The sequence below is a fragment of the Physeter macrocephalus genome, chromosome 9 (genome assembly GCF_002837175.3).
Source record: "Physeter macrocephalus isolate SW-GA chromosome 9, ASM283717v5, whole genome shotgun sequence".
Taxonomy (NCBI): Eukaryota; Metazoa; Chordata; class Mammalia; order Artiodactyla; family Physeteridae; genus Physeter; species Physeter macrocephalus.
The window spans coordinates 3,518,975-3,533,211 of NC_041222.1; the positions used below are offsets into that span (position 1 = coordinate 3,518,975).

General features: G+C 59.6%; 1 protein-coding gene across 1 annotated transcript in view; it reads right to left on the minus strand.

The window, feature by feature from the left end:
* CRB2 (crumbs cell polarity complex component 2) overlaps positions 1 to 11,262 on the minus strand; it is a 21,259-nt gene extending 9,997 nt beyond the window's left edge. Inside the window, exons 1-6 of the mRNA XM_024126078.2 lie at positions 11,169 to 11,262; positions 4,478 to 4,801; positions 1,907 to 2,102; positions 1,637 to 1,776; positions 948 to 1,133; positions 660 to 773 (exon numbers count right to left, since the gene is read on the minus strand). Coding sequence (XP_023981846.1) covers positions 660 to 773; positions 948 to 1,133; positions 1,637 to 1,776; positions 1,907 to 2,102; positions 4,478 to 4,801; positions 11,169 to 11,262 — 1,054 coding nt within the window. The remainder of the gene's footprint in view (positions 1 to 659; positions 774 to 947; positions 1,134 to 1,636; positions 1,777 to 1,906; positions 2,103 to 4,477; positions 4,802 to 11,168) is intronic.
* Between the last annotated feature and the right edge of the window lie 2,975 nt (positions 11,263 to 14,237).

Genomic DNA, 14,237 nt, shown 5'->3' on the forward strand with positions numbered 1-14,237 from the left:
ACACTCCCTCCACCACACCCCCACCCCTCCACCACACACACCCTCACTGTTTTTACCTCCTCTGTCCTGGCCGAACTGCCCTGTCCTCCCTGCAGGCCCCTCAGCCTCTGCCCAGCCCTTTGATGTCAGGTGTCTAGGGCTCTCTCTGCCCAACACTCCACACTTTCTCCTGGATAACCCTGGCTGCCTGAGACTCCAGCTGCGGGACCCCCAGTCTCAGGCCCCTCGCCTGGGCCACAGACCCCAGATCACCAGCCCCCACCCAGGCTCCTCCCTGTAGGTGCTCCACAGACACTCAGACTCAGTATGGACAAGGCTGAACTCACCATCCTCTACCCAATGTCACCCAGGGCAGAAACTCGGCCGGCATCCCTGCCACCTCCCACTCACACCTGGAAAAACCCTCAGGGCCTGTAGCGTGCCCCTCATAAATATTTCTCAACCTCCACTCCAGAATGTTTTCCCCCCACTCCCACCTCCAGAGCCCAGGTCCCAGCTCAGCCCTCTTACCTGTCGCCTGGCCCACCACCCCCACCTCCTCCCTAATGTCCTTGACCCCATCAATCCAGCCTCCACACATCAGCCAGAAGGAACCTTCTTGCTCCAGGTCCACCGACTCTGACCTTGCCCTGCCCCAGTGCCCACCGCACCCCAGGCACCTGTGTAGCCATCTGGACAGTGGCACTGGAAGCCATTGGGCAGGTCCTGGCAGAGGCCTCCACCGAGGCATGGCCGTGAGGCACACTCGTCCACGTCCACACCGCAGTCGTCCCCTGCAAGAAGCCCAGCTGTGGTTCCCACAGCTCCCTCAGAGCCAGACTGGAACTGGAAAGGGCCCATTTTATAGCTCGGGAGACTGAGGCCAGAGAGAGGTGCTTGAACCCAGCTTCAGCATCCCTCCCGCGCATCTGGACACTACAGACCTGCTTCCCTGGAAGGGGGCTCACCCTCAAAGCCCGGAGGGCAGCGGCACAGGAAGCCAGCGGCATGGCGGAAGCTGAAGGCACCTGGGAAGGCGGCCTGGATGCCCCCATAGAGGGTTGGGTCGGAGCGCTGCAGGCACTGGCCCCCGTGCTGACAGGGGCCCACTGCACATTCATCCTCATCCACCTCGCACCGCTCGCCGCTGTAGCCTGGGGACACACACAGGTGGGCGTCAGGTCCCAGGGGGTCACCAAGCAGCACCCCTCCACTCCACTGCTGCCAGGCCAGCCCAGGGCCAGGCGGGGGCAACAGCTCAGAATATGGTCACGGATATCCCGAGGGAGGGACACACTGAGGGGGAAGGAATGACCAGCGCAGGCTTCACCAGCATCAGCATCAAGTTACTATTATTACTAGTATTACTGAGCACTCTGCACGTGCGGGGCCCTGTACCAAGGCTTGATGGGCGCTACACCTTTTTACTCTCCTCAGAACAGCCCAGGAGCAGGTGCTGTGATTAGCCCTGTTTAGCAGATCAGGAAACTGAGGCTCAGAGAAGTTGCAGTCACAGGCACACACTGGGCTTAGTCCACTCAGGGTGTGTGCGCACCGCTCCAGGTTGTCCCAGGGCAGTCCTCCTCAGTCTGCGCCCCCGCCCGCCTGGGCGTGCGAGCGCGCACGCGCACACGCTCTCGCGCACGCGCACACACACCTGGCCAGCAGAGGCAGCGGAAGCTCCCGAGGCCCTCGAGGCAGGACGCGTTGTTCGCGCAGGGCGCCGACGCGCACTCCAGCACCTCCTGCTCGCAGCGCGCGCCCTCGTAGCCCGTGTCCGCGCAGTCGCACCGGAACCTGCAGGGGGGCGCGCGACCGGAGCGGAGCACGCGCCTGAACCTACAGCTCCCCCTGTCTCCGTCGCGCCCCACACCCTGCCGCCCACCGCGCAGCCTCCCCGCTTGAGGGCACCCGACCGCCCGCTCACCCGTTGACCAGGTCGTGGCATACGCCCCCGTGCACGCACGGCTGGCTCTGGCACTCGTCCAGGTCCAGCTGGCAGCTGGCGCCCCCGAAGCCCGGGGCGCACACGCAGCGGTAGGAGCCCAAGCCATCCAGGCACGAGCCTCCGTGCAGGCAGGGCGCCGAAGCACACTCGTCCACCTCCGCCTCGCAGGTCACGCCTAGACAGGGACCGAGACAGACAGAGAGATGGCCGCCCAGAGGGACAGCGAATGAGGCCGAGCCAGGCTGACCCGAAACCTGCTCCAGACGGTGACCAGAAGCGGAACGTCAGGATCCAAAGAGAGAATCCGTTGTTCCATTCATCCAGAGCAGGTGTTTCTTGCGCCAGCAATAACAGTGGGGTTGAAACAACAGACATCCCTGCCCCCTTGAGCTCATACCAGTCTAGCCCAGGAGACGGGGATTAGGTCAATATTACATAAATGAGGACTGATTTTTACTTTGGATAAGCTCAACAGTGGGTACGTGCTAGATCCTGTGACAGTAAGAGGCAGGGTCTTAGCCTGGGGAATTGAGAGTCAGGGAAGGCTTCTTGGAAGAAGAGACTTGAAGGATGAGGGGGCATTCGCTAGACTAGGATAGGGGGCTGTGTGAGCAGTTGGATTCCAGAGAGACTGTAGGTCTCACCAGAGAGACTATTGGTGAAGACCTGCTTGGGGCAGGGGCATGATGCCCTAGGGCAGGGGCGCATGGAGGGTCGGGGAGCAAAGGGGAGAGAGAAGGAGGTGGGGCAGGAGTGGGGAGTGTCAGGCCTTGGGGGCCAAGTAACACAATTCGAGCTTATCCTAAAAGTTTTAAGCAGTTGTTATGTAGTCCTCTGTACATTTCGCTCTGCTGGCTTTTTGTGGAGGGTGTAAGGAGGGACCCCAGCAAGGAGGGGCATACCCGGTGGGAGATGCTGGACCAAGGTAGCCAACTCCTTCAGGCTTTCCCTGCACTGTCTTGCTTTTACAACTGGAAGTCCTGTGTCTTGGGAACCCTCTCAGTCCTGGATAAAACCAAGACGGTTGGGAGGCTCTCAGGGGAGGGGCTGTGGAGATGAAGGGAGATGGAGGGTCTCAGGGTTTGGAAATGTACTGCCCGAGCTCATCGTGGAGCCCGCTTGTCATTGTACACTCCAGTGGCCCTGCCTCTGCCCCCTAAGTGGGATTGGTCATGGGGGGCTGGGGACCCAGCTGGCTCCAGCTGGGACCTTCCCCCCTCCCTGGCTCAGTGAGCACAAAACAGGGGCCCTCCTTCCTGTGACCCAGCCCCACTCCCACCCTCTGTGCCAGGGTGAGCCTGGCCCAGGCTGCCTGGAATCCCAACCTCCCCCGCCTGGCTGGGAAGGGAAGGAGGAGGAAATGAATCACAGCAGACGCTGCCCCCACTCACATCCACAGCTCACCCAGAAAGCATTACCCAAAGTGTCTGAGCACCGCACATCTGGGCACGCACACACCTGCTGGCACCCACACACAGACTTTCCCACAAACGCATTCAGGGATTCCAGACACCCGTGGATACTGGCAGACACAGAGGCCTTTACATGACCTACTCACACATCCACAACTAATCTATCCAGACACCTGAACTCTCAAATGATGAGAAAGGTACATGGAACCTGTTTCCAAAGTTCATCTTCATCTGTGTGCTGAGATCCATCTCTCCACTGTATGCCCCCTCTCCCGGAGCCCAGCCCCCAAGTCTATACCTCTTACTCTGAGGTGACCTCAAACTGCCCTCTGCCCTCAGAGAGAGTCATCTGAATTCAGGGTTGAATAGAACCTGGAGTGTCCACACTGCAGGCTCCCAGCTGCCCTAGACCTAGCCTCGCTCCCAGACCTGTCCCTAGCTGCACCCTCCTTCCTGACTTCTGGGCAGTTGCTCCAGGATGCTCTCGCCTTGGAGGGTGGATGGGACTGGGACAGGGCCATACTCTGGAGGAGGGAACGGTCCCCCTCAAGATAGCAGAGATCCCTGGGGGTACATCTACGTTACAGTTTGAGCAAGACCACCAGTGTCTCTGTGCAGGAACTCTGGGGGCTCCTGCCCCCAGGGGAGAGGGTCCACATGACAACCTAAACCATACCAGGGTGTCATGCTCCAGAACCATCAGATGAACCACCAGAGGATGTCTGTGCTACGGCCTGACAGGTCTGGAGTGAGTCGATGCTAGAAGTACTGTCTAGATGTGTCCTCGTTAAAGCCAAGCCAGACATATCCGCACTCTAGTCCCAGAGATGCCTGAGGGGTGTCTCCACTACCAGCACCACCTGAACCCTACAAGGGACTGAAATAACATTTGTCCAGTGTCTGTAGTGTGCCAGGCACCGTGCCAGCGCTCACTCATCACACTCTCATCCAGAGCTGCCAGGTTAGCCCGAGAAGCATTAACTCTGCAGCATGACCGAGAGTGGGTACACCCTAGAGCTGCCAGGATGCCTGGGGGTGTCTCTCTGCCAAGGTCAAAGCTGAATTCGTGATTTGACAACTCTGAGTTGCTGATGGGGTCGACATTACACACGCCTCCGGGAACAGCTGGGGCCATTACCTGCATAGCCGAGAGGGCAGTGGCACTCGTAGCGATCGGCCAGGTTGTGGCAGGTGGCCCCATGGTGGCAGGGCCGGGACGCACACTCATCGATGTCCAGCTCACAGCGTGGGCCCTGGAACCCGGGCACACAGTAGCAGCGGAAACCACTGGGGTCTGGAGCCTGGGGCACACACAGAGCGCCATGGTGGCATGGCTGACTGGCGCAGCCCCGGGGTTCCAGGGGCCCACAGGTATAGCCACCATTCTCTGTAGCCTGGCACTCGGTCCCTGGAGCACATGGGTCTGAGGCACAGGCACCTGGGAGGTCTGAAGGCGCTGTTCCTGTAGAGAGAGGAAACTGGCTGGGCAGGGTGGACAGGGGCTACCAGGACACTCCCCTCCCCACACCCAGGCCCATCCCCAGATCCCAGAGCCAGCAGCAGTGCTCAGGAGGATGGAGGGAGTGCTAGGGGTCTACACACTAGGTCCCAGCAGGCTGCACGCATCTGCACCCAGAACTGGGAATGGTTTCAGGGGTGCCTCCATAGCAGGGAAATAGGGCCCGGGATGCCTGGCTCCCGGGGCAGGATTAGTGAGCAGATGCCCACCAACCCTGTGAGCTTTCCTCTCCACGGTGTCAGTGCATCCCCGCAGCGCCCCTTGGAAGCAGGCCCTGTCAGGCCCGTTTTACAAGAGAGCAGATCCAGGCTCCAGAGTGAAAGTGAGGACTCTTGCCTGAGGTCACACAGCAAGTCAGTGCTGTCTTAGCCCTCAGGGTCTGGCCCTGTGCCTTAGCCCCACCTGGGGAGGGGCTCCCCAGCCTGCTCCCTCCCAGGAGGGTGTCTCCCCCCACTGCCCACTCCACTGCTCCTGCTGGGGGTCTGGTAACTCCATCCCTGCGTGAAACTGGAGATGGAGGACTTCAAAGGCCCCTCTCCCCCCTCCACCCCTCCTCCCCTCCTGGCCCTGCTGGCCTGGGAACTTCTCAGAGGATCCCTGGCCCTCACTGTATCCGCCGCCATCAGCAAGTGTGAGTGGCCAGACTGGCCGAGGTCACAGGGTTCAGGGCAGGTATTGAGACAAGCTGACTGAACTCCTGGCTCCAGCCACTGCAACATCTCCATGAGGCAGAGCTCCCTCACTTAGAGGGTCATCTCCTGATCTGGAGCCCGCCTCCCTACCACCCTCCCTTTCTAAGAGCCTGTCAGTGTCGTGCCAGCGTAAGAACTTTGGAAGCTTTGAAGTCAAACAGCCCTGGGTTCAAATCCCCACTCGGCCAACAAGCTATGAGACCTTGGGCAAGTCATTTCTCCTACTGAGCCTTCGTTCCCCAATCTGAAGAGGGTTGATAATAGTACATGCCTCGTAGGATATGGAAGGATTGAAAGCCTCAGGGACGGCAGTCAAGTGCCCACTCGGGGTAGGAACTCAGTAAGTGATGGAGGAACGGGAGCTTCCCGCAAGAAGGAGGCACCTCCGACGGACCTGGGGCTCCGAGAGGCGCCCCTCCCCCACCCAGGTTGTCATCCAGACACTAACCAGGCCCCAGAACAGCTTCGGGCCTTGTGCGTCCCCTCCCCCACCCAACGAAGACCACCCCCCCCCTCGCCCAGATAAGGCTCGACAGCCTCTCAGGCGTCATCCACATTCCACCAGGCAGGGCTGTCCACCAGCCAGCCCCCACCCTTGCCAGCCAGGGCCAAGCAGGATGGGGGACAGGGAGACAGAGGTACCGACCGACCCATGGACCCAGGGAGAGAACCCAGCTGTCGGCCCCACCGCCCAGCTCCCAAAGCACCTGGTACAGCTCAACATGGGCTCGCTCTCCAAGATTCTCACCAAGAGGGGGTAGGGGCAAGCACCCACCCAGGGCCAGGTGTGTGGCAACGGGAACAGAGGGTCTGAAACACTGTCAGGCCAAGATAACCTGCTAGGGCTCTGGGCTCCACAGACCCTCTCTGCCCACAGCTCCCCTCCCCCAAGCCTGGTCTCACCAGTGAGGGCAGGGGCCATCTGGGCCTCTCTAAGGGGCTTATGGGCAGCTTGTCGTTCTTCTTCCCACCCTGAGCCCTGGTGGCGGATCAGTATAGAGCCTGGTCCTCCAGGGCTAAATAGTCTGATGGGGGTGGGAAGGTGGTCTGATTGGGAGGGGGAGATGCTCTGATGGGGGCGAGTGGATCAGGCTTCCTTGGGAAAGGACACAGGTTTGGGCATCAGACCCGGCTTGTATCTGGGGTGTGAACAGTGCCCACCTTGTGAGTGACCACTGAGGGAACGTGAGTGAAGACCTGGCACCAGCGAGCCTTCAGTGAGGGCTCTGGCCATTACAGTCCGGGTCCCTGGACCCAGCACACGCAGGAGGGAGAAGCACAGTGGTCACAGCTCCCACTCGAAGGGCCCTGGCTGTTGGGACCTCTGCCAACAGGCCCTTCGTTTAATCCCGGCAAGTGCCACCCCTCATCTGTGTGACCCAAGGGACCCCACCCCAGTCTAGAGCTTTGCCCGTGATTCAGAGCAGGCTGAGGAGGCAGCACCTGTGCGGACAGGGGAAGGTGCTTCATCACTGTGGGAGCAGATGGGCCATGACCCTGGATGACGGAGCCCCGGGAGACGGAGCCCAGCCCCGCTGGAGGAAGGAGTTCCTGCAGGCATAGAGGGAGGGAGCTGTCTGTCCAGGAGGCCTGCCGTGGTGCTGCCAGGAGCCTGCATGTGAGGCACAGCCATCTCTCTGTGTAATCTCTGTCTTCACAGTTACCTTAGGGGGTGGACAGTGCTATCATTCATTTTTTACAGTTGAGGAAAGTGAGGCTCAGAGATAAGCGACTTCACAGTTCCCTAGGAGGGGCTGGAATCCAGACCCAGGTCTCACTGCTCCAGAGCCTCCACTCTGGGGGTTCCAGAATCACCCCAGGGCCTATATAAAGAATACGGATTCCTGGGCCCCACTCCAGACCCAGAGACGCAGAACACTTGGGCCTGGGGCCCAAGAATCTGCATTGCAACATGCTCCCTGGGGACCCCTTTGCACATTGAGGCCTGGGAACAAGCACTGACCTTGGGCTCTCTCTGCCTCCAGGGAGTGAGCCCAGGAGGCCTGGCTAGCCCAGGGCTGAGGGGAGGAGAGGTGAGGATGGCGGCGGGACGGAGAAGGGGCCTTCCCAGCCTGGCTGGAGGGGCGTGGCCTGTTGCCAGGGTGACGAGGGGCCTGTGCTTATCTTTACAAATCCCTCCTGACCTCTCAGGCTGCCTGGGACGACCTGGCGGGGGAAGGATTAACGGACACCCGCCTCCCCCCTTGGACCTGCTGCCCTGGGAAGGCCCAGAACCCACCTTCGGGAAGAGAATTTTCTTCATGGAAAGGACAGGATTATAATAACAGGAACCATTTCGTGAGTGCACGTGTAGCTGTGCTACACATCTTGCATCTATTATTACATTACTGTGTTTGATTCAAACTGGAAAAGGTGGGTGCCAGTAAGAAAACTGTTTCTCTAACTCAGAGAGGTTGATAAACTTGCCCAGGATCATTCCTCAAAAAACTAAGAAGCAGATCATTTCCAGACTTCTGTGACGTCCACATCTCCCAATGCATGTGAAATTCCCACTTTGCAAACTCTAAATTGCCACCCATGTATTGTCATTTTAGAGCATTCTAGCCCAGCCTCCCCCAGGCACTGAAAGAGTCTCGGAAGGCTTGCCTGAGAGTGAAGGTTCCAATATCAGCCTGGGCAGAGCAGGCAGTCTTCCCTGTCTATCCAGAATCCAGCTGCTAGCAATTGCACGGCGCTTCAGGCTTCACTCCGTGCCTAGTTACTCCTACTTTATTTGCACTTGTAACAGGCCTAATGAGAACCGCCAACGACTAATGAGAAGTGTTTGTTGAGGGTGGGTTTTGTAAAGCTTCTCATCTTGACAAGGCAAAAAAGAGAATATATCTGAGAAGCCACCCAAGATCCCATAAGATGTGCTTCTGGCATAGGGAAAAAACTGCCCATCTAATAGCACGAGGCCCCAAGGGTAGGACTGAATAACAGTGCAGCGCAGCTGAGGCAGAGCCATCGGGAAAGGGCTAAATGCCTCTAACAAGGCAGCAGAGTTTGGAATAGTCTTTTACAAAAATGTTTATCGCCTGAGGTTAAAAGACATAATTTTGGTAATCCCCACAATAGCTGCCTACCCTTTGCCTGGCGTTGGCAAATTCCAGTGTTTCCAGACCATGGTCTCAGAGGGCTGGGGCCATGGAGGCACTTCCTGGAATGGGGGTGAGACTGGGCAGATGGGTTCCCAGGCCTGCCACCCCATCAGGCCACTTTTAACTATTAGTGGCTTCCGGCTCCTTTCTAAAATTTCCTTTGAAACGGGATTCCATGCCAAACGTAAGTTGGAGAACTGCTGCATTTTCTCATCGGACTCTTGTAGCAGCCCTCAGAGTGAGCTGGTTTGCCCCCTTTAGACAGAAGCACAGAGAGGAGATGTGACTTTACATAGACTCGTCCCATAGGCGCCTGTGAAATCCTGGCCCTGCCACACACAAGCTGTGACTCTGGGCAAGTTACTGACCCTCTCTGGGCCTCGCTTTCCTCCTCTGTAAGCTGGGGTTATCAGAGTCGACTTCATAGGGCCGTTGTGAGAATTAAATTCTCTCATGTTCGTCCAGGAGCAGCACGTACACGCTGATGGTATTATTTATTCACTTGCCAACAGATCTTTACTTGGGGCAAACACTGACTATCCAACAAATCCTGACGTTAGAGCATTTGTGTGTGGCTCCCTGCTCCCTGCCTCTGTCCTGCAAGCCCCCACCCAGCTCTGGCTGGAGGAGGGGCCGGACTCGGGGGCTGGACTTGCTGCCCCTTTGTCAGCTGGGCTCCCTGGTGTGCAGGCAGCCGGGAAGGTTGTGAGAGCCCCGATGTGCCCCATTGTGCTCCAAGATGCTTGGCGCTCTCCTAGCAACCAGCCAGGCCTTTGTGGCAGAGTAGGCCCAGGAGGGAGGAGCCCCGCTCAGGGCCTGGCAGGGGTGGGCAGCAGAGCCAGGGGCCCAGGGCATCCAGAACCCCCATCCCCTCTGGAATGGAAATTACTTTTCAAGTGACATCATTCCTGGCCCATCTCCTCCTGGCAGTCAGGCCTTGGGTCCTGGCATCCAGAAATGTTCATGCCCTTAGCACCGCACCCCAGCTTTCGGGGATCCCCAGGGAGGGGGCTCCCTGTGCCGAAATTGCAGGGGGAAAGGCTGGTGCTGGGAATCCCAGCAGGGCTGCGTGCGGGTGAGTGTGTATATCAGCGTCCGCTCCCTTCGGTAGCATCCATCTACTTAGTGTTCACTGTGCCACAAGGTTCATGTGAAGGTACCTCTGAGTGTGAGTGCACACCTGTGTGCAGGCATGTGTCACGTACAGGTAGGTGTGTGTGCTTGAGTGCATGTGTGGCGGGTCTACACGTGCCTCTGTGTGCCCTTGTACATGCCACACCACCGTGCTGGTGTCGGGGCAGTGCACGTGTGTGCGTGCAGGTGCATTTGTGCGATCTGTGCGTGCACGTGCCTGTGTGTGTGCACTGTACGGTAGGGGACAGACCAGGATTTCATGCCCCTTGTGCAGAGAGCAGCCCCCAGCTCCTCTTCGATCTGCCTCAGGGGCCCAGCTTGTAAGCCCCCATCCTTCCCTGAGCCTCAGTTTCCTCCCTTGCAAAACAGGGACCTCGTCCTCCGCAAGGGCCCTGTGGAGAGGAGAGGAGACGAAGGTTTTGTGAGCCGGGCCCTGCGAGAGGCTGAGGAAGCCCGCAGGGAGGGGCCTGGGGGGGGGTTGGACCCACATCCTGGAACTCTGAGGAGGTGGGAGCGCCCCCGCTGCAGCGGAGCCCAGGCCGCCCTCCTGCACAGGACTTCCCAGGCCCGGCCCCGTAGCTATAGTGACCAAGACAAAGCATCCCCAGGCCCCCCAGGAAGAATTCCAGGCCGTACACGTGAATCCACTTGGACAAAAGCAAAAACCTCTTGGTGAACGGGGTCTGGCTTCACGAAGCCCTTTCAGCTTGATCTGGGAATGCTGGGGGGCGGGGAGGGGGCAGCGGTGGACACATGTGTTCCCAGATGCCCAGCCACTCCCAAGGGACGCCAGAGCACCCCCAGCCCCGCAGTGCAGGCAGGGCGATCACCAAACGGAGGGATGCAGGCAGAAGCCCTGGGTCTCCTTCCCTCTTCTCCACCCCAACCCACCGGGCTGGGGTCTGCTGCCCCCTGCCCCACGTCCCCGTGTCGAGAGCAAGGACACAGTTCAACCCACTCAGTAACTTGCACCCCGCAACTCGCGCTGGGATATATAGCCCACCACACGCACAGAGCCTCAGACACAACCCCTGGCTCGCGCGGGACAGCTGCCCCGCCTCACAGCTTAGACGCGCCCACAGCCCACAGCCCATAACCTGCACACAACTCACATGAGAGCCCCCAGACTCGGGCCTCACAGGCCAGAAGAGCCCAGCCCAACACCCCTCCGAGACGCACGGCCCACCCGTTACCCGGACCCCGGCCGGTGGCGATCCCCCCACGAAGTCCCCAGTGACCACGTGAGCTCCAGTGGCCCCCAGCTGCGCACCCCCATGCACCCTGCAGTCGGGCCCGGCACCCACACGGACACCCCACGGCCTGGGGTGCTGCTTTGTGGACAGACCCAGCCCTGGGTCCCCCAAGGCTCGGCCCCCAACTCACCGGCCGGGAGGGCGAGGGCAGAGCCCCCAAGCAGCAGCAGCAGGAGAGGGGCCGGGGGCCTGGGGTCCCGGGTCCCAGGCCGGGCCAGCGCCATGGCAGCGCTTTGCTCGGCGGCTGTGGGAACGGGCGGCCTGGCTGGCTCCACACCCCCGTCTCCCTCCAACCAGCACTAATGCCGTGGACAGAGGCCCGGCCCCTCCCGCCTGCCCCTCCCCCTCGCCTCCCCCTCCCCTGCCCTCCCAGGCGGCTCCACCTTGAGTAGGGTCTAGAGGAGGGGTCTGACCCACCCCGCTCCCCAAGCCCAGGGCTCCAGACTCCAGATGAGGCCTCGGGGGCCCCCATGGGGCTGACCTTGTCCAAGGCCCCCCCCCTTCTCTCCCTCCCGACCTCCCTCCCCTTTTCCTCCCACCTCGCAGGTCCTGCTGCCTCAGCCTCCTCAGAGACATTTCTGTTCTGGGGCTGTTCTTCTCGCCAGATGACACCAGCTACTCCCAGGTCCTCAGTGATCCCACCCTGCCCACCCCCATCTTCTCTTAACCCAGGCCTCCCTCCCCAGCCCAGCCTGAGCTCCCCTCCCGACCTCCTCTCTGCTGGAAGCCCCAGCCCCTCCCACTCAGCTTGTTCCTCCCAGCCTGCTCCCTCCCAGGGCTGCCCACCTGTGAAGGCATCCCCCCTACCCCTCTTCTCTTAACCCAGGCCTCCCTCCCCAGCCCAGCCTGAGCTCCCCTCCCGACCTCCTCTCTGCTGGAAGCCCCAGCCCCTCCCACTCAGCTTGTTCCTCCCAGCCTGCTCCCTCCCAGGGCTGCCCACCTGAGAAGGCATCCCGCCTACCCCCCACCCCTCCAGTACCCCCTGCAGCTGACGCCTCCCTCCCCACTCCCCACGTTCAATCCACCACGAGCTCCTGGCTGCTCCTCCTCCTCCATGTCCTTTGGTCCCACCCCACCTCTTCACTCCCATGGGCCCCACACTGCCACACACAGCCCCTCTCACCCCCGCCCTCAGGATGAGGCCCCCGGCTACCCTGACCCTCACCATCCCTTCAACCGCCAAACTGAGTCTTTTCTATTTCTTCCGTTTGGCCTAGATCTTCCGCCTTTGCTGTTTACAACTCCAAAATCCTCATAACGATCCAAGGCAGCCCATTCTACGGAACTGGCAGCTCTAACTAAGCAGCAAGCTTTCCCTCTCCACTGGCTGGGAAGTCCTTCTTGTTGTCTAACCTTACAGTCTCCTGCTGCACTTGATGTTTGCTTGCTCCAGGCTGGAGAGGGGAATGTTGTTTGGGTGGAGAGGAGGAGTTCTTGCGGGGACCTGGACCCAGGAATCTAGGTCATCTCAAAGGCACTACAACATCAAAAAACAGCCCATTCTTCCACTGCCCTCAGCTCCAGTGAAAGGAGAATCCCCTTGCTGAAAGGACTTCCTGAAATGAGCAACTGGCCCCTGCCAACTCACCCCTGTTTGGCCCAATTCAGTGACCATGGACTCAGGCCACCCAGGCCCTGTGCTGGGCTCTGGATGTGTCCCTGACACCTCGAGGGAACAGTCTGGAGAGACAGAACTGAGTAAATTGATGGAGCTCCAGGCTGAGCTCGAGGGATGGGCAATGGCCCGTGGAAGTTCCAGGAAGGGAAGAGTGGGCGTCACACAGGGCATAGGCAGGGGTGCTGGCTCTCCAATGCTGGGGAAGTGCTCAGAGAGGACACCAACGGCCTGAGTGGACCCCTTGTCCACATCCCTGCTCCATCTCCACCCTCCAGTCTTGGTCCTTCTGGGGTAGGAGTTGCTCCTTGGTTTCTGGAGCTCCCCACACTCCCAAATCACCTTTAATTCCCTGCCTCTCACATATACCAGGAGCCCCTCCCCCTCCACGTGGCGGCCCCTCGCCACTCTGTTGGGAAAAGCACAGTCTCGTCAGCCGAATAGATCCAGGTTTGAGCCCAGCTCCACCACTGACTAGAGAGTGACCCCAGCACGTGAATCCCTTTTCTGGGCCTCACTTTCCTCATCTGTAACATGGGGGTGATAATGAGTTGAAGCAGCAGTGCACGTTCTCTTTATTCTGCTTCTCAGAGGTCCAGGCAGCCCCAAGCGGAGAACAGGAGGACCACGAGGCTCCCACAGCCCCCTGGGTCTCTGGATACACAGACACAAACACCCACGTTTTTACAATGAGCTCCGAGGTCAGAAGGGCGCCTGAGCTCTCCTTCCAAGCCCCGCCCCCTGTCCCCTGCCCAGGTCCCGCAGCCGCCACGCGCCACCTTGTGGCAAGAATTGGGAGTGTCCTGCGAGGTCTGTGGGGCACCCAGGCGAGCGATGAGGACGCTGAGCGAGGCATTCGGGAACTAAACTGCACCCGCAGAAGGAAACGAGTGAGCGGGAAGGAGGGGCCCGGGAGTCAGGTGGGCGGCAGGCAGGACTGAGGTTAGACAGGGCCGATCAGCCTGACGCACTTCCCGGCCTGGATCTGGAGAAGAGACACTAAAGAGTGGGCCAGCCCCTCTCAGAAGATGGTCCCTCAGGAGAGTCCACTTCCCCCATCCTCCCGACCTGGGGGTGGGGCTGAGGAAGGGGAAAGGAAGCCAAGATAATTCATCTTACCTCCTCAACGACACTGCAAGGTCAGCATTGGCCCCATTTTACAGATGAGGAAACTGAGGTTGGGGGAGGTGAGATTGGCCTCTCAGGGTCCCACAGCTAATCAGTGCAGGGGCGGGATTCGAACTGGGGGCTGCCCAATGCCACCCCTTTTCCCTCCCCAACCTCTGACCGTAGGTTGACTAACTGTGCTCCATTCAACTCAGGAATTATTTGCTGCCTGCTCCCTGGTCAAGGGCACCCAGTCCTGGGGCAGGTGCCCACCAGCCTTACGGAAATGTGACAGTAACGTTTAGTGGTTTGGTAATGCCTGCTTTGGCATCAGACACCTTGATTTGAATCCTGATTCTGCCCTGTGCCCTTAGGCAAGGTTTTGTTGGTCTGTCTTTACTTTTCTGAACCTTAGCTTCCTCATCTGTAAATTGGGGTAATACCAGTATCAACCTCAGAGTTCTGTGACAAGTGGGC